Here is a 27917-nt window from a genome sequence, read left to right on the forward strand (position 1 = left end):
TAGCAACAAACAAAGACTATGTACAGAAATTTAGAGATATTAAATCTATGGAACAGATATCCACCCATATGAAATCATTTAGTCCTCAAAGTGACTGAACTGTAGTATATATCAACAGGTTGATCTGTGGACCTCTAAAATACATGACTCATGACTTCTGGTCATAGATTTTATCTGCTATTCTCTTTCTCCCTACTCTGTCCCTTGTTTTTCTCTCCCCTCCCTCTCTACATCCCACTATGACATACACAGACACATGCACACATATCCAGATTGATGATAAAATAACTAATTATGCACACATATTATGTATTCATATTTATTTTTACATATATTTATAATTAGCTAGGTAGCATCGTGGGTGGAGTGCCACACCTGGAGTCAGAAAGACAACATTTCAAATTTGACCCTTAGATTCTTACTATTTGTGTTACTTTAGGCAAGTCAGTTAACCTCTGCTCAGTTTCCTTATCTGTAAAATGGTGTAATAACAACACCTATCTTCCAGAGGTGTTATGAGGATACAAAATAATTATAAAGCACTTTGTAAACCTTAAAATGCCATATAAATATTAACTACTTATTTGTACACATACATATATTTCCAAATCTGTCTTTTTGTTGATCTGTATAGATCTGTAGTTGTATATATGTTTTTATGTAAAAAGAAAGATTTAGATATATGCAAATGTGAATATACAGGGTGATATCTGTATATTACATATGTGTAGGGGAAAAGGAATTAGAATAATGGATAAAGGCTTATATTGGAAATTGGGTCATGTGGCTCAAAGACTCATAGACCTACCTGATTTTATGTGTTACGAATCAACTACTTCTGGGATTTGTGATTTCATCTGCATAGAGGTACTTGTTCCATTGATGGAGACGATAGCTTCTTACACCTCTGAACACAGTCTTTATAAATTGTGGCCAAAAAAATTATTACATAGTAACTAGTTATTTGTTGATGAACTTTTCTTGGTCAAGCTTGGTTATTCCTCAGACCTACAGTCTATTGTTCATAAATCAACTTGAAGTCCATTTAGAATGCTTGGCTAAACAACCATCTTGTGTGCTATTAATGGCATTTTAATGAATAACAAGCTAAGATGAATCAATATTAATGTGAAAATCAAGAAGGCCATTGTGATCCTAGGCTGCATTAATAGAGCAATGTTGTTTACAGGGAGAGAGGGCGGTAATAACACAATAAGAATCCAGATCAAACCACCTGTACAAATATTATATTCGGCTTTGTGTAACACATTTTAGGAAGGACGTTAACAAAGTACAATGTATATAAGCAATTTAAGCATGATTTTGTGAGGGGATTGAAAACTTCATCATGTGACAATATATTGAATTAACTGGCAATACCAAAGAGAAGGTTCCTTCAAATGAAAGAGGGATTAGAATTGTTTTGGTTAGACACAGTGAGCAGAACAAAAAACAGGGGAGTAGAAGTTTCAGAAAGACATTTTGTACCTATATATAAGGAGAAACAGTTATAGTTGTTCAAAAGTACATGGACTGACACTTCCCAGCTGTGTGACCCTGGGCAAGTCACTTGACCCCCATTGCCTACCCTTACCACTCTTCCACCTATAAATCAATTCACAGAAGTTAAGGGTTAAAAATTAAAAAAAAAAAAATTAAAAAAAAAGTACATGGACTACCTTGAAAGTCATTGCATTTTTCCTCAATAAAAATATTCAGAAAAAATAAAAAGGACTAGATGATTCATTAGGAATGATCTTGTTGTATGTAGTATGTACTACATAGTTTGTAGTATGTACAAGTGCGGGTCTGGTTTGAGATCCTTCTGAGATTCTGAGATACTTTGAGTCAAGCTATACTCTGTAGTATTTTGTAGACATAAGGCACTATTTTTAGTGATTCTAAATTATTAGAATATGTGACATGAGTCACTGGAATCCCTGCCACTTAAGAGAACAAGAGGAAAACTGTAGCACCTCAAGTGTAATGTCCTCTTGTAGATTTATAGAAAGGAGTATTTGGACAAGAATGTCAGTGGATGAATATGTTGCAATGTGAACTTTTAGAGGAACAACATCGATGTGATCACAGGTCCATATGAATATTGGTATATTCGCTAACAGGTACTGCAAAAGTATTCTTTTTGATTTTCCTAATTGAAAATTTGTAGTTATTAGAGAAGTGAAACTGAATTTTTATTTTTGTATTATATAAGTTATATTGAGAGTTGGAAAGAACAGTAGAGATTATATCTATTTCAATATTATTTCACAAATTAAGACTCAGATAGGCAGAGACTTCTTAGGTCACACAGAAACTTCATGTCAGAACTATAGTTCACATCCAGGTCTCCATTCTCAATTCACTTCTCTATCCTCTATACTGAAAAAGGAACTTGCTAAGAAATTTAAAAGTAGAAATATACGACCTTAAGGAAGTATAGGACCACCTTGTTTGGGGGGATTTCCCCCCCCCCCATTTCTCAGGTAGTATCATAGATTAAGTAATATAGAGTAAATCATGGTATTTATTAATAAAGATTTAAAAACTTATGTTGTGATTATTAATCAGTAGCTAGTTTCAAGAATGTTACAAACCCCTTTTTATATTAAAACAATGCAGTTATTGTACAAGAAGAATAGACTACATTTAGTCAGGCCAATTATAGATAATTCTTATCTATTCCTTAGCCCTATCCTTATTTATCATGTTTCCCCATTTTAAGTTCCTGTTTAAATTTAAGTACTAAGCAATAATTGATTTTTAAGTACTCCCTATTCTCTATTTAAGATGATTTATTGATGTAAACTGGGTTTTCCCAAAAATGAATGTGAGGTTTTACTATACTTGGAAATTATTATAAAGGAATTAATAATGGTATAGAAAGAGCACTGGATTTGAATTGAAGAGGGACATATCTTTGAATCTGTTTCTTCTGCTGATTAGTTTTATGATTCTAGCTGAACTTTAGTTTCATATTTATAAAATGGGGAATAGTTATTTTTGTAGTCAATAGTGTGATTGTGAGGGAAATATTTCATAAATATAAAGCAATATACTGATGTAAACTATTGTCATTCCTCATCTCTTGTATGGTTTTTTCTTATTTTTCACTATAGGAATGTGACACCTCAGGCCACACTGGAATTTAGAGTGTGGAGTCATCACACTTTAAAAGCAGATGCATTATTAGGAAGAGCAACAGTAGACTTGAGAGAAGCTCTTGAATTACACAATAGAAAATGTAAGTCTTTTATTCTAATTCCTAATTTTATGTTTAAATTTTTTAAATTACACGAGAGCAAGTCATTTTGGTATATTTATCACATATATGCTATATCTATATATGTAATATCTATAGTGTATATTTAGAACACTATTGTTATGAAGTAACTTTTAGTTCTTTAAAAGTGAATTTAAAAACTTTTTAAGTGAATTAAAAAATTAATTACTCATTTTTATCTCATGAATTCTTTGGATAATTTAAACTCTTCAGCAGCATCCTTCATTTATTGTTTTTAGATGCAAATATGAGTGAACAGGGAAATATGGGGGAAGGGAGGCAGCTAGCTAGTACAGTGGATAGAGTGCAGGGCCTGGAGCCAGGAATACCTGAGTTCAAATATAACTTAACTTCCATTTACCTCAGATTCCTCAATTGTAAAATAAGGATCATATTAGCACCTACCTGGCATAGTTATTGTGGAGTTGAAATGAATTAAATTTTATTAAGTCTTTTCCACAGATTCTGGGACATAGTATGCTCTTAATAAACACATATTCCCTTTCCCATCCCTACTCAGTTTTGTTGGGTAAGATATTCTTGGCTTTAAGTCCATATCCTTTGCCTTTTGGAATATCATTTTCCACATTCTCTGCTCTTTTATAGAGGTAGCTGCTAAATCATAAGTGATCCTGATTGTGGCTCATTTGTACTTGAACTCTTACTTTCTGGCTGCTCATAGTCTTTTTTTCTTTGACCTGGAAACTCTGAGTTTTAGCTATGTTGTTCTTAGGAGTATCTTTTAAGAGGTGATTGAGAGATTCTTTCTATTTCCACTTTGTTCTCTAGTTTGAAGAGGTCTTGGCATTTTTCTTTTAAGATTTCTTGAAATAGGGTGTCTAGGTTCTTTTTTTCTCTGTGATGTTCAGGTAATCCATTTAATCACAAATTTATTGTTCTGTTTTCCAGGTTTGGGGGTGGGGGTGGGGTTGCTGCTTTGGTAATACCTTTCCTTTTCTTCTTTTTTTCCTTTCAGGCTTTTGACTTTATTTTAACATTTCTTTTTGCCTTATGAAATCACTGACTTGTATTTGCATTCTAATTTTTCTAATTCTAATTGGTATTGCATTCTAATTTTTAGGGCATTTGTTGTGTGAGTGGGATTTTGTACCTAAGCTGAAATCTCCTTTCTAATTCTTTTATCTTTAGTTCTCATTTCCTGTTTTTCCTCACACATGTTGCATTCATTAAAAGTTTTTGATTCCTTTTTAAAAAAATAAAATTCTTGTTTCATCTCTTCCAGAAATTCTAGTTGAATTTATGCCCAGGCTGTATTTTTCTTTGAGTCATTCTCTTGTTCTTGTCTTGCTTGACCACACTACCATAATAGCTCATTATAATGTGGTTCTTCTCCTTTCCCCTCTACCATCACAACCCCCCCCCCCCGCCCCCAATTTTAGGAACTTAAGGCCCAACTAGGTGCTGTAGCATTTTTAGAGGGAATGTATAGACTGGATCTATTGCAGCTTTCTTGGGATATTAAGTATTGTGTCATTCCAGTCTGTCCAGGACTGACTGGGGACATGCAAGCTAAGTTGCTCCCAAAGTGGTCTTGTTCAGATTAAAGTCTGATTGTTGCCATCTTGGTTTGAGCTCTGGAATCCTGACTTGGGTTCGGGTCTGAGTAAGAATAGACTGCTATTTGACTCTACCTTATCAGCTAGCTAAAAATCTCTTTTAGTCTAGAGGAGGCAGAATTGTAGGCTCCTGGGAGCCAAGATGGTAGAGAAACTTTCCATTTGATTTCTGTCAATTTACTCTCCAAAAAGCAATGACAGATTGTCTCAAAACAAATTCTGGAGCAACATAACCCACAAAAAGACAAAGGGAAGTAATTTTTCAATCCAGAACAACTTAGAAACCAGCATAGGTAACCTAGTGCAGCAGGATGGAGGAGTACAGTGCACTAGGGGTGGGTCTACTTAGGCAATAGGCTTTGGACACAATTGAAGCAGCACCTCAGGTTTCCGGAACTCTCAGCAACAGATGGTATGGATAGGTTGGACAACTGCCCAGAAGAAGATTGCAGGGAGCCCTTTGCTGCTGGGTACAAGACTGTCGTTGCATTGTCCATAGGATAAGGAGGAGAACCAGCATACACTAGCACTTGTAGTCATAGGGAAACAGGGAACCTTAGTCACAGTTCCAAGGGATGTGTTTGGGGTTACTTACAGACCAAAGCACAGGCCAGGAGAGTATTAAATATACCTGTCCTTATATCATACCACTTTGGAAGAACTGAAAGCAAATAGATTCCCCAGTGCTAGCTCTCAAGGCAGCTGCACAAAGAATCTGAAGCTTAGAACAATACTCTCCTCCCCACAGTTACAAAGCTCAACTTTAACAGTTTTTTAAACTAAAAGGACAAGGCAAGAAAATGAGCAAACAACAAAAAAAGGAACTTAACATAGAAAGTTATTTTGGTGACAAGGTAGTCTCAGACTCAAAAGAAGACAACAAAGTCAATACCACAGCATCCAAAGCTTCTCAAGCCCAAAAAGAATTAATGGAGGCATTCAAAAAGTATTTTAAAAATCAAATAATGAGAGGTAGAAGAAAAATTGGAAAAAGAAATTAATCAGGAAAATCATGAAAAAAGAGTCAGCATCCTGGTAAAAGAGGCACAAAAAATTCCTGAAGAAATCAGTACTTCAAGAAACAGAATAGGCCAATTGGCAAAAGAGGCAAAAAAACAAAAACCCCAAAACTGAAAAAACAAAGAAGAGAAGACTTTCTTAAAAAAAATAGAACTGACCACATGGAAAAAGATATCCAAAAATGTACTGGCAAAAAAAATTTTTTGGAAGAAAGAATCGAGTCTTTGGAAAAAGTACAAAAATTCACTGAGGAAAAGAACTGTTTGCAAAGTAGAATTGGTCAAATGGAAAAGGAGGCACACAACTCACTCAAGAAAATCATACTTTAAAAATTAGAATTTGGGCAAGTGGAAACTAATGATTCCATGAGACATCAAGAAATAATCAAAAGTCAAAAGAATGAAAAAAAGAGAACATTTGAAATATCTCATGGGAAAAACAACTGACCTGGAAAATAAATCTAGAAGAGGTAGTTTAAGAATTATTGGTCTACCTGAAGTCCATGATCAAAAAAAGAACTTGGACATCTTTCAAAAAATTGTTAAGGAAAACTGCCCTGATATTCTAAAATCAAACGACAAAATAGAAATGGAAAGAATCCACTGATTACCTCTTGAAAGAGATCCCAAAAGAAAACTCCCAGGAATATTATAACCATATTCCAAAACTCCCAAGTCAAGGAGAAAATATTGCAAGCAGCCAAAAGGAAACAAATCAGATACAGAGCCATGGTCAGGCTAACCCCAGACTTAGAAGCTTCTATGTTAAAGGATCAGAAGGCCTTGGAATATCATTTTCCAGAGGACAAAGGAGTGAGGATTTCAACAAAGAATCACTTACCCAGCAAAATTGAACATAATTTTTTGGGTATTTACTGAAATAGAAGACTTTAAAGCATTTCTGATTGTGAAGATAGTATTAACTTTCCCCTTGTTTATTTTTAACTAATCGGATCAAGAACTTAGAGTACCCCTACTTACCATTAAGTATGAGAGTTCACAAGTCACTTATGACAGTAAGCTCACACCTCCAAAGGTCACTGGGCTGCTATGTGTCCTGTCCCCACCCCACCCCCACAGTGCTAGGCAAATTGAAAGACTGCATTGGTTTCTATAAAGAAAGGAGAGTGATAGGAAGTGATGAGGAAAAAGGAGTATAAAAGAGACCAACATGGTCTAGAACATCATTCCTTTCTTGGTGTTTGGAGTGAGTGGCGGAGATTCTTGCCTTGGCTTTGGAGGAGACTTTTTTCCCAGATCCTGTGTTGGCTTGCTGGGTGAGTGGCTGAGAATTCCTGCCTTGGCTTTGGAGGAGGCTGTATTGGTGCAATTCTGGCTGAGGATTACCGCAAAATCAATGTGGAGATGTGGAGACAGGGACTTATGGAAGCCCCTGCTGGAGCTGAGCCAGACTTCACCCAAGAAGGACTGGTAGGCTTGTTAGGAATCTGTCTATCTACATTTTACACTTTCACTCTTTCCACTTCTTTGCAAATAAAAGCTGCTAAAAGTCATTTTGACTTAAGCTATAACATTTTAAAATCAGCAATCACAATATTATTTTATAACTTAATTAGCAAAAACCTAAATTTAAATCTTACATGATGAAAAGATCAGAGAAAATGGAAAATTTGACTCTTTAAAAACAAGACTCAAGAGAATAGTAAAAAGGTAAATAGGAAAGAGAAATCAAAAGACATCCCTACTTGATTCTTGTAACTCCAAAATCATTATTTATTATTAGAGCAGTTAGTAGAAGAATACATAGAGGAGAGGATGTGAGTTGAATATGCTGGGATGATATAAAAAATTAAATTAAGGTATGAGAAAGAGGAATGCATTGGAAGGAGGGGGAAGGGAAAAATAGAATGAGGTAAAAAAGTAATGGCAAACCTTTTAGAGACTATGTGCCTGTGCCCTATCCCCTACCCCACCTACCCCCACCAAGTGCTAAGAACACCCACTCTCCCTTTACCCCACACAGGGGAGGGAGAAAGTGCTGCTGGGCAGAGGAGTGGGTGATATGAAGAAATGTTAAACTCAGGGGAGAAGGGGAAGGGAGCAGCTCTGCCTTTCTAGTAATGATCTTGGGGTGGGGTGTGGGGTGCATGCATGCCCATAGAGAGAGCTCTTTGTTCCATCTTTAGCACGTATACCATAGGTTCACTAGCACTGGGGTAAATTATTTAATATAAGAGACATGAAAGAGTGTTTACAGTGGAGGAGAAAATGGGGACAGTGGGGAGGAGAGCACATGAACCTTACTCTCATCAGAATTGACTCAATAATATATACCATACACAATCAGTTGGTTATAGAAAGTTATCTTACCCCACAGGAAAGTAGAAGGAGAATGGGAGGAGAGAAGAGGGATGGCACTGATAGAAAAAAGAACAAATTGGGGGAGGGGGAGGTCAGAAACCAAATGGGTAAATAGATAGGATGGAAAGTATTACACAGTAATCATAATGATGCAAAATTTTTTAACAAGCCTCTCTAATAAAGACTTCATTTCTCAAGTATTTAGAGAAATGAGTTGAATATATAAAGATATATACAAGTCATTCCCCCAATTGGTAAGTGGTCAAAAGATATGAACAGGCAATTCTCAAAGTAATTAAAGCTCTGTAGTCATGCAAAAAATGCTCTAAATCACTATTATTTAGAGAAATACAAATTAAAGCAACTCGGAGGTACCACCCCATTCCTATCAGATTGGCTATTATGATAGAAAAAGAAAATGACAAAACTTGGAGAAGTTACAGGAGAGCTAGACCACAAATGCGTTGTTGGGGGAGTTGTGAACTGATTCAGTCATTCAGGAAAACAATTTGGACCTATGCCCAAAGGGCTATAAAACAGTACACATACCCTTTCACCCAGCAATACCATTACTAGGTTTGTATTCTAAGGAGATAAAAGAACAAAAAGGAGAAGGACCTATATGTACAAAAACATTTAAAGCACCTTTTCTTAAGGGGGCAAAGATTTGGAAAGGGAGGGGATACCTATCAATTGGGGAATGGCTGAGTAAAGTATAGTATATGATTGTAATGGAATACTATTGTGTTGTAAGAACTGACAAGCAACAGGAGCTCAGAAAAACCTGGGAAGTTAAATGATCTGAAAACAGTGGAATAAGCAGAACCAGGAGAATATTGTATAATGACAAGTATACTTTACAATAAACAATTGTAAATAATAGCCATTCTCAGCAGTACAATTACCCAAAGAATTCATGATAAAAAAAAAATGCCACCTACTTCCAGAGAAAAAGAATTTAGTCTGAATTCAGACCAAAGCAAACTTTTTTACTCTATTAATTTCTTTTCCATTTGAGTTTCCTTCAACAAAAAGATTAATTTGGAATAATGTGGGGCTTGGAGGGTGAGAGAGGGAGGGAAAGAAATCAAAACTTAATATTCTTTGAAAACTGTTGGAAACTTTTTACATGCAATTGAGGGAAAAAACAAAATAACTGTAGACAATATAAAAAACCTAAGAGTATATACTTAACAAAAAAAAATTCAGCTGTATTAAAAAAAAAAGAAGAAGAATTGTAGGCCCCTTTTTGGCCTGAAATTCCTTCCTGGTTATGCTGGGCTAGATTTTAGAAGAGAGCTTTAAACCTTCAGTCTTGGCCACAACACAGTTGCTGCTGCTGCTGCTGCTGTTAACTTTTTCATTTCTTCCTTTATCTGTACACCACCTAGGACTTCTCTGTAGCAGAATACTTTGACCTCCACTCATGACCCAGGAATGGGTAGTGGGTAACAAAGCTGCCAACTGGTACCTATCCTTATCACAGTGCTTCACTGTGGGTCTCGGGGTATATCTCAGTATGGATCTGAGACTTCATTTTCCTTGATTTATAGCTTCTCCTTAGGATCTTGAGTGCTCCATGTAACATGCTTCTGGCCCAACTCGAGTCATGAGTATCCCAAGTTCTCCCTAACTGTCTCCCTATGTATATCAACCTGGGCTGAAGGACTCAATATGACTTCTTCTGTATTTCCCAATCAGGATTCAGGCTAATGCATTTTCTTGATCTGTCAGGAGTTTGTGGAGAGGAGCTTGGCTACATTTCTTCTCTCTGTTCTACCATCTTAGCTTCACTTAACCATCTTAATTTAATTTTAATTTATTTTACATGTCTAGTCTTATCTACAAAGAGAATAGTTCTAGTCGGTGCTATTTGATAGAGACATTTGTGTGTCCCAAATTAATTCCCCCATAAGCCTTTCCTTGAGACTGATTTCTTTTTATCCTTTCTGACTTTTCTTCTACATACAACAAATATGTAGGGTTTTGTTTTTAACAGACTACCTCTAGCTATTCATTAATTGAATATGGTAGATTATTATTTGAGAGGCAGTTTTATTAGTGTAATTTAAAAAAAAAAGTTTTCAGCAAAAAGCCTGGATTCAAATACCATCTTAAGTAAGGGTCCACCAAAAGGCTGTTTAATCTTTCTTGAGTCTGTTTCTTCATGCATAAAATGTAAAGAATAATACTTGTATAATCTCTAAATTTTTGTGTGACTCAAATGTAAAGATGTGGGTAAAAGGACTTTATAAATTTTAAAGTGTCAGTAAATGTGAATTGTCATTATTCCTTAGAAGTCATAGTGGCCCAGTGCTGAGTGACTTTGAAATAGTGTTAAGGTCGGGAGTTCAAACCCAAGATGATGTGATGACTAGGTGAAGAGAGTTTTTGTGGCCTAAGGAGAGAATGCCATAAGTAAAAAGTTTTCATAGTTATGCCTAGTAATAGCTTGTACTAATTAACTATTATAATTGAAAAATATGTGTAAGAACTTTAAAGTGTGTTTCTCTGGGTTGTGCCTTTATTTTGTGTTTCATTATTATATTGATTCATAGGATTTTCAAATTGGGAAGATGCCTTAGAAAGTTTAAACATTTCTTGATTTATAACTGAAAAAAACTAAGGCATAGCAAATTTACACCATCTAACCCAGAATCATTAAGTAAGTTAGTGGCAGAATTAAGATCATAAGCCAGGTCTCTAGACTTTGCGTTCGCTTCTAGAGAGAGAGAGATTGGAGAGCTAAATTTGGTTGACTACTGTTTTTCAGCTAGTTAGATCACCCCCCACCCCCCTTAACAGATTTTTTAAAAACCCTTATAGAAGAAGAGTAGTAAGGACTAGGCAGTGGAAGTTAAGTGACTTGCCTAAGGTCACCCAGCTAGGAAGTATCTGAGTCCAATTTTGAATTTAAGACTTCCTGTCTCTAGACCTGAGCCACCTAGGTGCCCCCAGCACCTAGTTTACAGTTTTTGTTGCCCCCCCATAGTCATTAGGAACCATATTATAGTACTTATAGATTTGTATGATATTTTAGACATCTCATTTTTATTAAAAATATCATTTTATGTTTTAAAAAAATCTAAATTAGACTCTTCTTTTTCTTTTTTTTGTAGTGGAAAGAGTGAAAGAACAATTAAAACTCTCCTTGGAAAACAAGAGTGGAATAGTACAAACTGGTGAACTAACTGTTGTGCTTGATGGATTCATAGCTGAGCAAGAAACACCAACAAATTGCAGTTCAGCAGCAGCAGCAGCAGCCAGTAAGTGAATTCATATGCCTTTGAAATAAATAAATAATATGTACAATTTCAATGAGGGAGAAAAAAAGCCCTATTTATTTGTTTCTTATTATTTAGTAGAAGTACAGCAGAATGGTGATGCCATGTATGAAAACAGAGAAACTTCAGCCAGGACTACAACCAGGTTAGAAATATTTAATTTTAATAATTGTATCAGTAGTAAGTAACACATTTCCAATGTTTTGAACTTTTAAAATTTAATTTTTAATTCTTATGCAAATAAAGATTTCTTATCCAAACACACACACACATACACAGAGCCATACCTATATCTATATAGATATACATACATTTATTTATTTATACTTATATAAATATAAAATTTCCTAAGAAAATAGTAACTTTTTCTTATGAAAATACTCCCTAAAATAAATTTAGGCATATGTTAGATTTGTAATAAATAAAATTTAGTTTGTCAGAAAAAGGAAAAAAGGGATCATTACATTGCTGTCTGAAATATTTGGGGCCCATCCTCTGAAATATTAAACAGTTCTCCAGAAAGGATGATCCCTTCTGACAAGGATTCTTAACTATTTTTGTATTATGGATTCCTGCTCAGAATAATGTTTTTAATTATATAAAGTAGTATAAATAGGATTGCAAATGAAACCAATTATACTAAAATGTAATTATCAAAATATTTTTAAAAATAAGTACCTTGACCCCCAGGTTAAGAACTCCTGGTCTAGGATACATCTACCAGTGGTAAAAGAATCTAAAAGATAAAATTTAGAAGAATTTAAGCCTAGAAATATAAGAATTTACAGATTTTCAGTTGATTTGTTTATTGTTCAAAGTAGCCCATGAGAGAATTCTAATATTTGTTGAGCTACATAGTTACTAATAGTTCTAGTAAATTCCTATATAAAAAGCCAGAATGGTTAGTAGAAATATTATTTAATAAAAAACATTGAATTTATTCATGATGATGCTTTGTGCTGAGAAAATCAAGACAATACTGCAAAACAAAGTTGAATGGTGTTATTTTTAAAAATGATGAAGGCTGATGTTATGAGGAAAACTAATATTTTATTTAGGCCCATGTTGATAGAATAAAATCGACCACACACCTGTAAAAAATTTAAATTGCCACCTCAGCCATTACGTTCTGTACCTTCCCTACTCCTCTATGTCCCTCCAGGGAGCGCGCTCAGGTAGCAAAGAGGAAGTCAAAACCGACTTCCCAATATTTAAAGCCGGGCTTTATCCTGAAGACGTCATCCAAAACAGGAAACCTGTTGGACCATGGAAAATGTAGTCTCAAAGTCCCCCTCATGTCCACAGGAAGTTGTCATATATCTACATATCTTGAGGCTTAATACTTCTAAATAGAACCCTAGAAATTCTAAATAACACATTACCCCCCTGAGATCCAGTGAAAAAGACTGGTCTTTTTTGGTGGATCTTAAATCATAGTCAACTTCTAAATTACAGAAAATTGAGGATAAAGAAAAAGACGATAAAAACTAGCTGCATTGACAAAAAACCAATTTGGGGCAGTCCCCTATTGGCATAAGAGTGTACATTCAAAACAAATGCATTCAAGTCATTCAACTCCCCATAGTTCAAATCAACTGCACCCCAAAGTTCAAATTTGGATCTTCATGATCCAGTGAAGGTTCTTCAGGCATCTTCATGGTGTCTTCACCAAACAGTTTCGTTGTCTGGATTCTGGGGAGATGGCAAAATTCTTATCCTGAAATTACTCTCAAAAGAATTTAAACTTTACAATGGAAAAAATTACCATAGGTGCATTTTATTCTGGGAGTACTCTGAATTTTTAAAATTATTTATAATAAGCAGAGAGATCTTAAATGTCACTTTGCAGAAATTCATTATCTTTACTACATTTGGTATGACGTAGTTTACCAAATTTTCTTTGTTGAAATATTTAAAAATGCCTCATAAAGAGAACGTTTTTCTTGTTAGAGATCTTACATATATCCTCCCTCAGGGAATTAATTTGAGCACTATTTGTGCTATATATTAACTTTTATAATTCCTTTGTACAATATTTGACCTGTTGGTGGAAATCAAAAGGTTTTTGACATTTGAATTCCTACCAATGTTTTATATATAGTACTTGCTCATTGAATTCTTATCAATTTAATTCCTAGCATTTTCTTACTATAATGTTTTAAAGGATTTAATATTGACTTATTTTTCATAAAGATATAGACACTGGTAGAAAAGCCTAATGATTTATATTCTTGTTCTTTTTTACAATTCATTTAGGTAATAATGCTTTTATGAATTTTGTCAGAAATGCATGATCCTCCATATCATTTTGCATTGTTTGTGATATCATCTAAATGATAGCATTGCCAATATACTTATATGTGCTCCTTTTCTTCTAGCTGAACAATGGAATTTGTAATATGAGATATACGTTTCTGTTATCTTATATCTGTATTTTAAGGAAAAGTAAGAAGGTTTGATTCTAAATATCCTCTTAAGATCTTTTATGCCTTATGGTTTTTATGTCAGTTTGTTTTATTGGTATAAGGCAAAATTTTCTTTTTGTTTTCTTTTTTTTTTAAAGACCTGCCATTGAAGTTGCTAATGGAATAGATAGCCATGCACCTACAAACCCAGTAGTACAAAATTCATTCTGCATACATGTACTTAATGGAGACAGCACACCCTCTTCTCCTTCTCATGTTGCGACTAGACCTAAAAATACACCAGCTTCTAAACCACTTACTTCTCAGTCTGCCAATAATACTGGTAAGGAAGGAAAAACATTGAAAAATGTCTTAATAAAAATTTGTTAAGTTTAATACATAAATCAATTTTTACTTATCTATTGATTTCTTGTCTTTAAAATATTTGCTTGGTACTAATTATATAGGAATTCTGAGTTTATAAATATTGAAAGAAAATTATTTAAGTTATTTGAGTTGTTCCATGTTTTAGCCCTCTTTGTGAATCTTGTAAAGAGACTGTGTCATAGTAGATAAAGAGCCTGAATTGGAATAAGGAAATGCTAGGTTTAAGACCTGCTTCTAATATGTAGTCACTATGTATGTGACCCTAGGCCAGTCACAGACAAGTTATTAGTTCTCTCCCCAGACAACTCTTTAAAATTATAAGTTGCAGAACAGCTGCTAATCAGCATTAGTAGAGGAAATATCCTCACCAGAAGGTCCTTGTAGTGATAAAAGCATAGGTCCATACTAAAAGAACATTAAAAGAAAATCATTATATTTGGGGTTTTTTCTGGTTATAAGAATATTTCTATTACTTGCTTGAGTTTCAAATATTTTTAATGTGGAAAAAATTATTTCAAATTAAGACTAATCTTTCTAATATATCTTGATAAGTCTACTTAATTCAGAATGCATTGGTGATATTTTTGTATACCTGAAATGAAAACTAGTAGAGACCAGGGCCATGTAATTCTAGTACAACGGTCGGCAACCTTTTTGGCTGTGAGAGCCATAAACACCTGCAGAAGGAGAAGGAAGGCGTTGGAATATGGGGCAGGGGCTGAAGGGCCCCCTGGGGCACATCCTGGGGCTCTGTCCGGACTGGCCGGTTGGCTCAAGAGCCATATATTGCCAACCCCTGTTCTAGTAGCTTGGCTAGAAAAAAAAATTTTTTTTAATTAGAATTTGTTTTTAAAAAATACACGTACAAAAATATTCATAGCTGTGCTCTTTGTAGTGGCAAAAAAAGGAAAACGAGGGGGTGTCCATCAATTGGGGAATGGCTGAACAAATTAGGGTATCTGATGGCGATGGAATACTATTGTGCTGAAAGGAATGATGAACTGGAGAAATTCCATGTGGACTGGAAAGACCTCCAGGAATTTGATGCAGAGCAAAAGGAGCCCTGAACCAGGAGAATGGTGTATACAGTCTGATACACTGTGGTACAATTGAATGTAATGAACTTCTTTACTAGTGGTAATGCAAGAATCCAGAGCAAGGCTGAGGAACTTATATGAGAAAGAACTGTGGGAGTAGAAATGAAGAAGAAAAACATATGATTGATCACATGGTTCAATGGCTATATGATTGGGGACATTGTCTTTCAATGATCACTCTATTGCAAATATTAATAATATGGAAATAGGTTTAGAACAGTGATACATGTAAAACCCAGTGGAATTGCTCGTCAGCTCCAGGAGAGGGGAGGGAGGATTGGAGGGAAATAACATGAATCATGTAACCATGGAAAATATTATAAATTAATTAATCAATAAAAAATTTTAATTTTTTAAAAATCTCTTGAGGAAAATTATGTTTTAGATGAGGATGAAAGTGGTAAAAAGTTTTGTGAAAATTCTGAATGGAACTATTGCATGCTGCCTAGTAATTTAGAAGTTGATACTTTTACCTTTAAAAATAATTCTTGCAATATATGTATAATTGCCTTTTTTCTCAAGATATATTTACATATGCATACTTACACATAGAGAGAGAGTCATTCAGGCAGGCAGGCACATGGAAGGCAACATGCTATAGTAGGTAAGTTACTAAAGTTGAAATGAGGGAGACCTGATTTCAAATTCTGACTGTGACACAAATCATTAGATTTCTCATAATGAGAAAATCATCAACTTCATTGTGCCTTAAGCATTTTTTAGGACAGTGATGGTGAACCTTTTATAATGGCAGGCAATGTGAGAAATGTCCTCAGGCATGTGTAGAGAGGGGGAAGGGAGCAGCCTGGGCTTGCGTTCCTCTGTCTTTCTATAACAAACTCTGGCAAACTATCTGTGCTGGGGTGATGGCATGCTTGTACACAGAGAGGGCTCTGAGTGCCTCCTTTGTCACAGGTGCCATAGGTTTGCCACTATGGCCCTAGGACACATCTACTCAGTCATAGATGGATTATATTTTGTATTGATGGATGAGTTTCCCATGTTACAAAGGAATGAAACTGGCCCTACTGATAATATCTTTGTATATCTCCTTATATCTCCTCTTGATCTGGGAGGATGGATGATATATAGATCTCTGAGATAGTATAAATCAGTGATTCCCAAAGTGGGTGCCACCGCCCCCTGGTGGGTGCTACAGCGATACAGGGGGGCAGTGATGGCCGCAGGTGCATTTGGGGGCAGTGAATAACTGTAAGGGAGTGGTGATAGTATGTGACAGGGGGCGCTAAGTAATATTTTTTCTGGAAAGGGGGCAGTAGGCCAAAAAAGTTTGGGAACCACTGGTATAAATGGAGGAAGGATCACGTGCCCAAGGCCTAAGCCGACTATAGTTGGTGAGGGAGGAACCCCACTCCTCTCACAATAGCTATGAATGTAATCTATCCCTCTTCTCCCTGACAGGCTTGATTATTGGTTAAGCCTGTCAGTTACTTCCTTCTAGCCCAGGTTCAGACCCTTGAGAGGTTAGGTAGATGGTTAACCTCACCAGGCCCAACCTGAGGTTGGATTAGTTGTTGATAGGCAATTGATTGGCTATTGGAAACATTATCTGACTGATTCTCCCTTTCCCAAGGGCTTTGGTAGAATAACTACTCAAGAAAGGTACTTGTTGGTAAATCACTTTATTAACTATTAATGGGGAAAGGAAAACAAGGTAATAGGTTTGAGGATTTAGGAACCCTATTGCTATTTATTTGGCTACTAAGCTAATTGTTGATCAAGTCTGGAGATTGCTAGGCTGGTAGAAGCTAGAGGTCTTCACCCTCTCATTAACTCTGACCTGACCTGGCCACAGCCAAGCCAGAGATTAGGGAAGGCTATTGATGGTGTTGTTGATAGATGATCTATATATTCTCTCAGCTCTACTTTCAATGGTGTTGATTGATCACTAGCTCTCTCAGTCAGGTACAGGTTATATGTTTCAGGCCTACCTTCTTCCACCCTTCACCTCCCTCTGTCCCAGTTCTTGCTCCAAGAGAAGCTTGCTCAAATCTCAGCTCTGAGCTTTGAGCCCCCAACTGTTGTTCCTAGGGGGTATTTATAAGGTGGAGCCAACCGATTTTTGCCCCTGGCTTATAGCACCTGGGAACATTCCAAATTCTCTACTGCCATCCCTGTCAGTCAAGGTGGCATCCATCTTATCCCAGATAATGATTTTAACACCCAGTGCTGATAAGATCATTTTGACAGATTCTTCTCTCTATTTAAGCATCATTTTAACACCTATTTGTAAAAACTCTGAAAGTTATTACAAATGTTTGAGAAGATCAAATTTTACTTGTCCAGAAGTACTGTGGATCCTCAATTTTCAGATGTTTGTTTAATTCAGAATCTTGTATGATTATAGTCTTCTCTTCCCACTTTTTTTTTTTGCAAATGGTAGAATGGAGAGAAAACTAAAAACATTTAACCTTTAGTCTTCTCTCAATACTCTCTATAACACTTTTCTATAATTCTGCCTCCAAGTCTGAGAGGTGCTTAACTACACATGGCTGTGGTGTTTTATGTCTCCAGACCAGGAAAATGTAAGGAAACTGGGATCACTCAGATTTCAGAGGTAGGAAGCTATATCAGGGACTTTAGAGAAGCTGTATTAGGAAACTGCTAGTCCCATCATAAACCACTCCTTCATCGCAGACAATATTCTAGTGATATTCTAAAGGATATTCCACCATTTAAATGACTAGACAATAGCCTACTGTTTGGCTTGCTTTCCACAAGTCTCTCCCCATTTCAGATCATCTTCCATTAAGCCACCAAAGTGGTTTTCAAATCTAAAGCACAAGTCCAACCATGTAATCCTTCTATTTGGTAAATTCCAGTGACTCCCTATTGCCTACAGGATCTAATCCCTCTGTTTAGTGTTCAAAGTCGTCCTTAAAGCTATCTCCCCCGACTATTTCACAAACAATACATTCTCTGTCTCAACTGTAAGGATTAAAAATGATAAAGGCTGATATTATGAGGAAAAATAATATTTTAATTTTCATGGCCATGTTGGTAAAAATATAAAGACCACGCCTGACTCTTTCAAAAATACCGCCAGTCCGTATCTCCTTCCATCTTGTCTGCCTCGTACCAGAGAGAGTGAGCCTCATCTCCACCTCTAAATTTAAGTCGCACTCTACGTTGGTTCCCGTTGTTTGACGTCATCACATCAGAAACCAGAAACCCATTGGATCACGGAAAATGTAGTCTCAAAGTCCCCCACATGTTCACAGGAAGTTTGTAAAATACTTTTAAATGGGACCCCCAGGGTTCCAAATAACACACAACTCAGGGCATTTTCATTGACTGTTCTCAGTTCCTAGAATGTTTTCCCTCTCCATCTCTGATGGCCAGCTTTCTTCAAGTCTTAGATAAAATCCCATTTTCCTCTAGAAGGCTTTCCCATCTTTTAAAATAATAAATGCCTTCTCTCTTTTAATTATTTCCTATTTATTCTATATGAAGTTTGCTCGTAGAAATCATTTGCTCTTTGTCTCCTCTGTTAGATTGTGAGCTCCATGAGAGCAACGACTGTCTTTTGCCTTTCTCTGTATCCCTAGTTTATGCCTGGCACATAATAGTGTGCTTTATAAATGTTTATTGACTTAATGACCAATTCTTGAATACTTGAGGGTTCTGCAGGACACTTGTTTCTTTTCCCTCAATTAGCCTATAAATAATTCATCCTCAAATATTTGTACTTTTATGTTTTTCTTTACTCCTTCAAAATGTCTATTCAGTTTTGCCCTTTTCAGAAGAATGATTCAAAATATTCATTTTATTAAAGGTATCCTTTCTTCACTTTGGTTACTTTACTCATCTTTAGCAGTTAGGTTATACTAGATTGTATGTTTTATTTTATGTTTTATTTTTTTTAATATCATTCTCTCCTTTATAGTGGCAATTTCCAAATCTTACGTGATTCTGACTCAAACTTCCTGATATTCTGTCATTTCTTTTTTGACTGCTTCCAGGACTTCTTATTTTCTCTTTGAAGCTCTGGAATTTGGCCATGGCATTATTGGAAGTTCTTGGAGTTTCTTTTAGGAGATGTACATGGATTCCTTTTTTACTTTCCCCTTGGGTACTAACAGATTAGGCAGTTTTTAATTCTGAAGAAAATTAATATTGGAATTTTATTATTTATTAGTAATATTTCTATGAGAAATCATTCATTTCCCCCCAATCCTCTTAGCCTTCCTAGGTCAGATTGAAATAATCCAGGCCTCAAAGCATATAAACTGGACTGGGATCTTTTGTCTTTTCCTTAACTGTTATGAACACTTTCTCTGAGTTTTTTGAAAGTAGAGTAAGGAAAGCAGGTCCCTAATTTGCTAAAGATCCACTTCCCCTATGATGAAGTAATGAGGAAGGAGTTGCAGTTTCTAAGTCTACCTTGTCTTTTGAAATATCCACCAGTGGGAATTGCCAGGGGATGTCCAAGGGATAGAACTGTCACGCCAATCAGAAACAAGACACACCTCCCTATGAAAGCTAGTCAGGGCTTCTGAGGATCTTTTGTGTGGGAAGCAGAGACAAGGACTAATCCTTTGTTAATGGACTACATGCCCCATTCTTAAGTGTTGCTATTCCTCAAGGAAATGGCCATATATCATTTATTGGTTAAAATTTTGGGGCTCTACAGTTCTGATCTTTTGAAATATAATATCCAGTTGTTTGGGATGACTGGCTATAATTTTTGGGTAGTCTAGTGATTCTTGGGTTCTCTCTCCACTTGTTTCTAGGTCATTTGTTTTTTATTACACTTTGCATTTTTAAAAATCTTTTGATTTTATCTTAATATTACTTGTCTCATGGAATCGTTTTCTACTTGGCTCATCCTAATTTTCAGAGTTCAAAAATTTGTAGTTACTTTCCCAGTTTCTGTTCGAAGGTATTAATTCTTTTTGCCAGCCTTTCATCCCTTGCAATTCCATTTTATATGTTTCATTTCTTCCAGGTATTCTTTTAGTCTTCATATCGAAGAGATTCTTTTTTTCCATTTAACTGTTTGAACTTATTGTCTCTTATTATTGAATATTGAATTTATTTCTCTCTTCTCAGATTGTTCCTTGGACTTTTTTTTATTCCAAGGTATTTCCTTACCACATTTGGGGGGGCGGGTTGTCTTTTTTTCTTTTGTACTCATTTCTTTAGCCTCAGTTTCTGGATTGTGAGCTTTTCTTGCATTATCCTTTCTCTCATATGTATGAGCTCAGGGCCTAAGCCTAGGTCTTACCTTTTCTAAGAGTTTTTTGGCATTGCCTGTTCTATGGTCCTGATGTGAACTCCCTGGACTCTAGATTGGGCTGTGTCTGCTTGAATGCTACTCTGGCATTATTTCCTGCTGCTACTAGATCACCCCATGCTAATTTCTGCTCTGTTGCTTTCTCCCTGTGTGGGAGGCAGCAGAGACTTCCCCTAGCACAAATTTCTTATCCAGAAATAATAATAGCTAGCATTTCTATAGTGTTTTAAGGTTTGCAAAATATTTTATAAATATTATCTCATCCTCATAACAACTCTAGGAGAAATATATTATCAATATCTCCATTTTACATATGAGGAAACTTTGGCAAACAGATTGTGACTTGCCCAGAGTCACAGAGCCATTAAGTGTCTGAGAGCAAATTCAAAATCATGTTTACCACTCTAGATATTGTTGTCACTTTGGAGTAGAAGAAAATACCCAATACAATGAAGAAATTCTGTGGGTTGAGGAAAACTCAGAAGAAAGACCATACGTTATAAAGTTTGAGAAAGAAGAATGAGTTGGCCAAAAAGACCATCGAGTTAACTCGCTAGAATAAAGAAAGAAAATGTTATTTTTTATTGTTGTTTTTAATGAAATTGAAGCTCTTTAAGGAAAAAAAATTGGAAGGAGAATAAATAGCTTAAAAAGAAAGTTAGTGGACTTCCAGAAAAACAAAATAGAGGACAGATTGTGAAAAGGCCTGCATTCAGCACAAGAAGTATTATATAAAAGGCCAGTTTTCCTGAATCGTAGCATATTTGAAGGGCATTAAAGGTTAAAGAGCCCAGAAAGCTAATAAACATATGTTCCGGATCTAGGTTGTTTTCTCAAAGTCATAGTAATGGATTCTTCTGAATAATGATACCATCCCATACTATATACCATTCCTTTGATATTTGCTGTCAACATTGGGGGGACATAGTGGGAGGGAGAAAGAGGGGAAAAGAATTTGGTTCTTTCTTTTAGTGGAAAACCATCATGTTACTATTTTTGTAAATTGGTGCCAAACCTTTCTAGTTTTTTGAAGTCCAAAATACTGCTTTCTCAATTTCTGAACAATTCTATATAGGCTAAATATTCTGATAATCATTATTTTAACCCCAAGATGTACATCCTTAAAGAGACAGAGTCATCATCTTAAGCATTCTTGGTTGTTAGCATTTGACAAGAGGTAGTATTTGACTATTAAATTAAGTATTTTATTGTCATTGCTTGTTATAGATTTCTTAATTTTTGTTTTGTAGTTAATGGAGAATCATCATCATCTGCAGCAATTGATAATGCACCTGCTTCTCGAACTGTAATAGGATCTGAAGAAACTCCCATGTCTACTGATTGCACTAATACTACTACTACTACTACTACTACTACTACAGATCCTATAACTCAGGAAATTCCTGAGTGCTCTGGAAATAGTGCATACTTTGCTTCAACGAGTGCAGAAATGGTACAGGAAGCTTTTAATATTTCAGACACTGCCTCTAACGTAAAAAATAGTTCTGTTGTTGAAGCAGCCAAACCAAGACAATCTTCAAATGTCCCTGAAGAACCTATAAGGCAACAGCCTGGAAATTCCATTACAGAACCTTTGCCACCAGGGTATGTTAGATATTTTTGATAGTAATATATGTGGTGATATCTGATATAAGCATCAAGTGTTTGTACAAATTTCTTTCCATATGGATTCTAAATAGTGTGTTTGAGACTTTATTATTTACTTGAATAATTATTTTGAAAACGAATAACAGTTGTTGACTCATTTGTGCAGTTGAAATATATGGTATTAAACCAGATAACAATCAGATTTATCTGACAGGCCTCTTCATTTTAAAAAAAGTGTTTTTTGGTGGTAATATTTTGGCAAAAGGGAGTCTTAAGTATAAGGGTGCCAAAAATACTATAGTTTTCCAACTCTTAAGAGCTTGTATAGGTTAATGATAAAATAATGGAAGTGGTAAATTCTGGTTATGTTGATTCCTTAAATGTAGTATTTTAATATGAGAAATAATGAGTTTTTCGTATTTAAAAACCTCTGTTTTATATTAGTTTAATTCTTTTCATCCTAATTTACTTAATGCCAAAACATTAATCAGCCAAGTTAGAAGAAAAGTAGAAAAATAGTGATCATTTTGTACTTTTAACTGGAATTTTCTAACCATATTAAACATTAGGACTTAAATCACTAAAAAAAAAAAAAAAAAAGCATTAGCATTTACTTGAAATGAAAAATTAAAAACTTCCAAGAATATTTTTGAAGGTCAACATACAGTCAGCCTATTCTTCTACAACTTCTATATCTATTTTTAAATTGTTATATTAAAATACTCCATCAACTTCCTCCCTTCTTCACCTTCCACAGTAGAGAAGGTGTCATTTGACCAAAAGATATTTGTATATATAAAACTATATCTTATTTGTTTTTATTTATCAGTTTTTTATCTATTCCTTTATAGTGAAAATTTGTGTTCCAAGTGAGCTGGGAGCATGGCAACATTTCCAATTGGCAAAGAAAGATTCATTCATGTTTATTATACTCTACCAAGTATAATGGGAAAATATTTTTTAGGAACATAATGTTTTAATCAGAAATTAAAACTTTCCTTTTCAGTTAGGTCTAAAACTAAATTAAACAGATCATGCTATTTTTTGAAATTTTTTTTGTTGGAGATTTTTACCAAATGGAAGGATATCTATCTCTTGCTGCTCTTGCTTTTATATACAATAGTTAGAGGTTTGGAATATGCTTCAGTAGTTATCTACAAAGTCAATTATTTTCTCTATTGACTTCCTTTAAAAAAATTAGCCATCCAAAAATTAGAATGTTGTCTTTGTCAACTGTTATATTAGTGTTTTGAGTAGCAATATTTCCAATTAGCTCATCTTTTTTTTCAAGCCTTTATCTTTCAAAACTGTTGCATTTTTCTTCATTTTAAGTATATTCTGTACCAGACAAGCACTATCCTTTTTTCCTATAGGTTCTGATTTTTTATAAAAGCTTGTCATAAAATATTAGAGTTATAGGATAGGGGACCTCAGATTAAAGTTACAACCAGGACACAAGTTATAGGGAGGCAGATTTCAAGTGAACAAAACAAAAACAAAAAGGTTCCAAAGAAAGATTTTTTTAAAAGATGGAACGGAATATAGTGATAAATTCTCTTGACACTGGAGTTTTTCAGTGGGAGGTTGATGACAAGTTGTTGATTACTTGTCATGAGTATCATAGATAAAATTCATATTATGTGTAAAGAAGGGAATTGAGATCTTCGGATGTTTCTTTTTACTCTAAATGTTCTAGGATTCTAACCACTTCATTTTTAGATGAGGCCCAGAGAGGTGAATTGATTTACCTAAATCCACAACTTTGGTTAGTGCAGGATTATAGTCCAGGTCCCCTGACTTTTGCTACCAATTGTCCCTCCCCCACCCCCCCAACATTATCTCAGAATTCTAGAGTTGAGAATTTGGAGGGACCTCAGTGATCATCTAAGTACAATCCACACACAGAAGAAGCCCTCACTTTAACATTCTTCCAAATTGATCATCTTGCTTCCTGAGTAATATCCTTCTTCCTTACTAATAGGTAATATCTTCTAGTGTTAAAAATTACTTTGGCTATGAGTTTCAGGTTAAAATGAATAGATTAGTTTTCTGTCATAATTTACAAGTTAAAAGTATATAAATTATTAAATAGATTCCTAAATAAGCACTAGATGTTTTTTCTTCTAATTTATTTTCTTTTTTTTCTCTTTTTGTTTTTAAATCTGTACCTTACATCTTAGGATCACTACTATTTATTTGTTTTAAGGCAGAAGAGTGGTAAAGGTTAGGCAGTGGGGCTTAAGTGACTTCCAGATTTGAACCTAGGACCTCCTCTCTAGGCCTGGCTCTTTATCCATTGAGCTACCTAGCTGCCCCCTTCTAATTTAGTTTCTACCAAGATTTTTTTTTTAAATGAATTTCACTGCATTACAAGTAAAACCTAGAGTACCCTATATAATATTTCACTAACAAATGTTGTTTTACAGTTAATATCATCAAACTATTAACAAAATTCATCTTGTATCTTATAACCCTGGCTGGTTAGCTAAAACCACTCTAACCATACCTTATAATAAGTAATTCCTCCTCTTTATCATTTTCTCTTTCCTTCATTACCTCAAGTTTTTAGAGCCCAACTACTTATCCCACTCTCTCTGGGTTTCCCCCCACTCCCTTCTCTTTCCAACATAAGACTGTATCTCAATAGAAATAATTTCCCACTATAATGATGTTTATCTCAATCAGTAATGAGGCAGGATGTCTATAATTTTGTCCCACAAACTGTCATTCTGAATAAAGCATTAATCTTGTCTTCATCCTGGATAATGAAATTATGAATATAAACAAAATAGGATTAAAATGAACTGGAGTTTGTTTTGATTTTTTTTTTAAATACACTAGAGAAAAATCCTACTTCAATGCAACATCAAAATATGGAGGTAAACTTGAGTTCTAGAAGGCTTTGCCAGAAAAGTATAACTAATTTGGGGAATAATATAGGAGAAAAGTATATAACTCATTCGAAGAATGGAAAACCTAATTTTCAAGAGAAAATTAGAAAAGAAGATTGGGTATTGCATTTTATTGAGTCTCTCACTTATATTTGGAAATGCAAAAAATGCAAATTGGAAGTAGAATGTTAATAAAAATCCAAGGCTAAACCAGGAGTAGCTAGGTGGTGAAGTGGAAAAAGCATCTGACCTGGATTTAAGAAGACCTGACTTCATAATGTGGAAAGATATTTTACACTATTACAATATAAAATCTATATCATATTACTTGCTGTCTCAAGGAGGGGAAGTGAGGGGGGAAGGCGAGAATGTCTCACTTAATACCTATGTGACCATGGCAAATAACTTAACCCTGTTTGCCTTAGTTTTCCTTTTCTGTCTAATGAGCTGGAGAAGGAAATGGCAAACCAATCCAGTATCTTTGCTGAGAAAACCCCATATGAGGTCGTGAATGCTACTGAAATTATTCAAGAATTGAAAAGACCAAACCAATAGTTTATTGAAAATGTCAAATCTATATTTTAACTTGACTGTGTAGAATTTCAGGTATTTTACTGTTTTTGCTAGACATATGGAGTTAGTTTTTCAGATTAGGAATTTTAAAAAATTAGTAACTGTAACTTTATTTCTAATCTCTTGATATATGGAATGCATGAATTCCTTAGAAAAATGACTATGAAATGAAACACCTTTTAAACTTTTTTCATTTATTTTTATTCTTAAATAAGAGATCAAAATACTATGAATTATAACTTTAAGGAATTACTTTTCCTTTCTTTGACCACCATTTCCTGTTATTCCTAATAGTCATTGTTTGATAGTACCAACTAAAGTTAATGAAATACTAGGCATGAGAAAGGATTTTTTCTCTGTTGCCTGGACTATTGTTGCCATCTGCTTATTTCCTACTAACCACTGTTAACTTTCTTCTTTGGACCTCTTTCCTTCTTTCTGAATTTATAAGATCAAAATGTCCAGAGAAGAGTTTATTTATTTATTGTGTGGTGGGAGATAATACAGGAAAGAAATTCTTTTAGAATAATTTTCCTAAAGTATAGGACAAGTCATGCCAATGAAACTCCCTTCCCCTCCCCACCCCCATCCCCCCAAAACTCTAATGGCTCCCTCTTGGATGCAGGATCAAATGTAGAATGGTCTGTTTAGCATTCAAAATCTTTCATTACCTACCCCTTTCCTACCTTTCCAATCTTCTTATACTTCAGGCCTTGCCACATACTATTTGATCCAAAGACATTAACCACCTGGTTTGTTCCATGAACAGGACAACTGCTTTTGGCTCTCGACATCTCTCTGACTGTCTTTCTTGCCTGAAACAATTTCTCCTTCATTCCCACTAGTGATATCCCTGGAATCCTTTAAGTCCTAATTAAAATGCCATCTTTTATTGGAAGCTTCCTCAGCCTCTCTTAATTCTATGCCTTCCTCTATTAATTATTTCTCATTTCTCCTGTGTATAGCTTGCTTCGTATACATTTGTTTGTGTATTGTCTCCCCCATTAGATTTTAAGTTCTTTGAGAGCAGAGACTATCTCTTTGTAACCCCAAAGCTTAGCACAATGAAAGACACATAATAGGCACTTAATTAAATGTTTATTATTTGATTGATACCAACACTAAAAAAGTAATGGAAGTAATTCTAATAAAGTAGAAAAATTCCTGGACTTAGTGTTCAAAGACCCAGCTTCAATTACTGGATCCAGTGACATTGGCCAAGCCTTGTCCTTTTGGATTTTTGTTTCCCCACCCTGTATCATAAAGAAGTTGGACTAGATCATTTCTGTCTCTAATAGATAAAAGATACTGGGATACAAAAGGAAGGAAATGGAAGACAACTCAACATAGGAACTTAAAAAAAGGTGGAGAACAGGCTGAGGAAGAGTGACTGTGATAAGCACACTCCTACATCCTCAGAGGAATGAATTTTTTGGAACAGTACCCCTATCTTGTGACATTTTAGGTTATTGCTGTTAGAGGCATTAAAATGAAATTATTATTAAATTAAATAATTAAGTTTAAGAAGTATTAACTTTTTCAGCCTCTATCTTAAGTGACAACATAATCTCTTGGTGTTTAGATGTTGAAATTAAGCCAAATGCAGATTGACCCTTGATCATATTTCATCATTTCCATATAATTCTGAATTCTCTTAATGTTCAGTTTTCCATATACTATTTCCTACCCTAGTAAATTAGTAAATTCCAAACATTGGATTTTGAATCAGAGTTCTGTGTTTAACTAAATTTCACTAAGCATTTTTTTCCTCTATGGTAAAATGAGGGTAATGGTATTTGCAGTACTTCTTCACAGCATTATGAGGATTAAATGAGATGATGTATAAAGTTCCATGAAGATAAAGGTGACACATTATTATCAGTTTCCTATCTCTTTAAAAAAAAAAACACCTTTCCTTCTGGCTTAGAATTGATACAGATATTGTTCCAAGGCAGAATGGCTATGCAGTTGAGTTAAGAGACTTAACCAGTGTCTCACTATTAGGATGTGCCTGAGGCCAGATTTGAATCCAGGTCTTCCTGACTCTAGAGCTGGCACTCTATCTGCTGAACCTCCTAGTTGCTCCAGGAAACTGAAGCAACTTGGACTAAGTGATTTGCTTGGCATCACGTAGCTAGTATGTGACTGAGACTAGATTTGAACTCAGGAAGATGAAATTTTCCTGACTCCATGCCCAATGCTTTTTATCCACAT

The 27917-nt window shown here is 35.0% G+C and overlaps 1 protein-coding gene across 1 annotated transcript in view; it reads left to right on the forward strand.

The window, feature by feature from the left end:
* Window positions 1-27917, forward strand: part of WWP1 (WW domain containing E3 ubiquitin protein ligase 1) — a 112299-nt gene that overhangs the window by 26040 nt on the left and 58342 nt on the right. The window contains exons 5-9 of the mRNA XM_044668297.1: window positions 3120-3244; window positions 11321-11467; window positions 11564-11630; window positions 14049-14233; window positions 21882-22236. Coding sequence (XP_044524232.1) covers window positions 3120-3244; window positions 11321-11467; window positions 11564-11630; window positions 14049-14233; window positions 21882-22236 — 879 coding nt within the window. The remainder of the gene's footprint in view (window positions 1-3119; window positions 3245-11320; window positions 11468-11563; window positions 11631-14048; window positions 14234-21881; window positions 22237-27917) is intronic.

Source organism: Gracilinanus agilis, chromosome 1, assembly GCF_016433145.1.
Source record: "Gracilinanus agilis isolate LMUSP501 chromosome 1, AgileGrace, whole genome shotgun sequence".
Classification (NCBI taxonomy): domain Eukaryota; kingdom Metazoa; phylum Chordata; class Mammalia; order Didelphimorphia; family Didelphidae; genus Gracilinanus; species Gracilinanus agilis.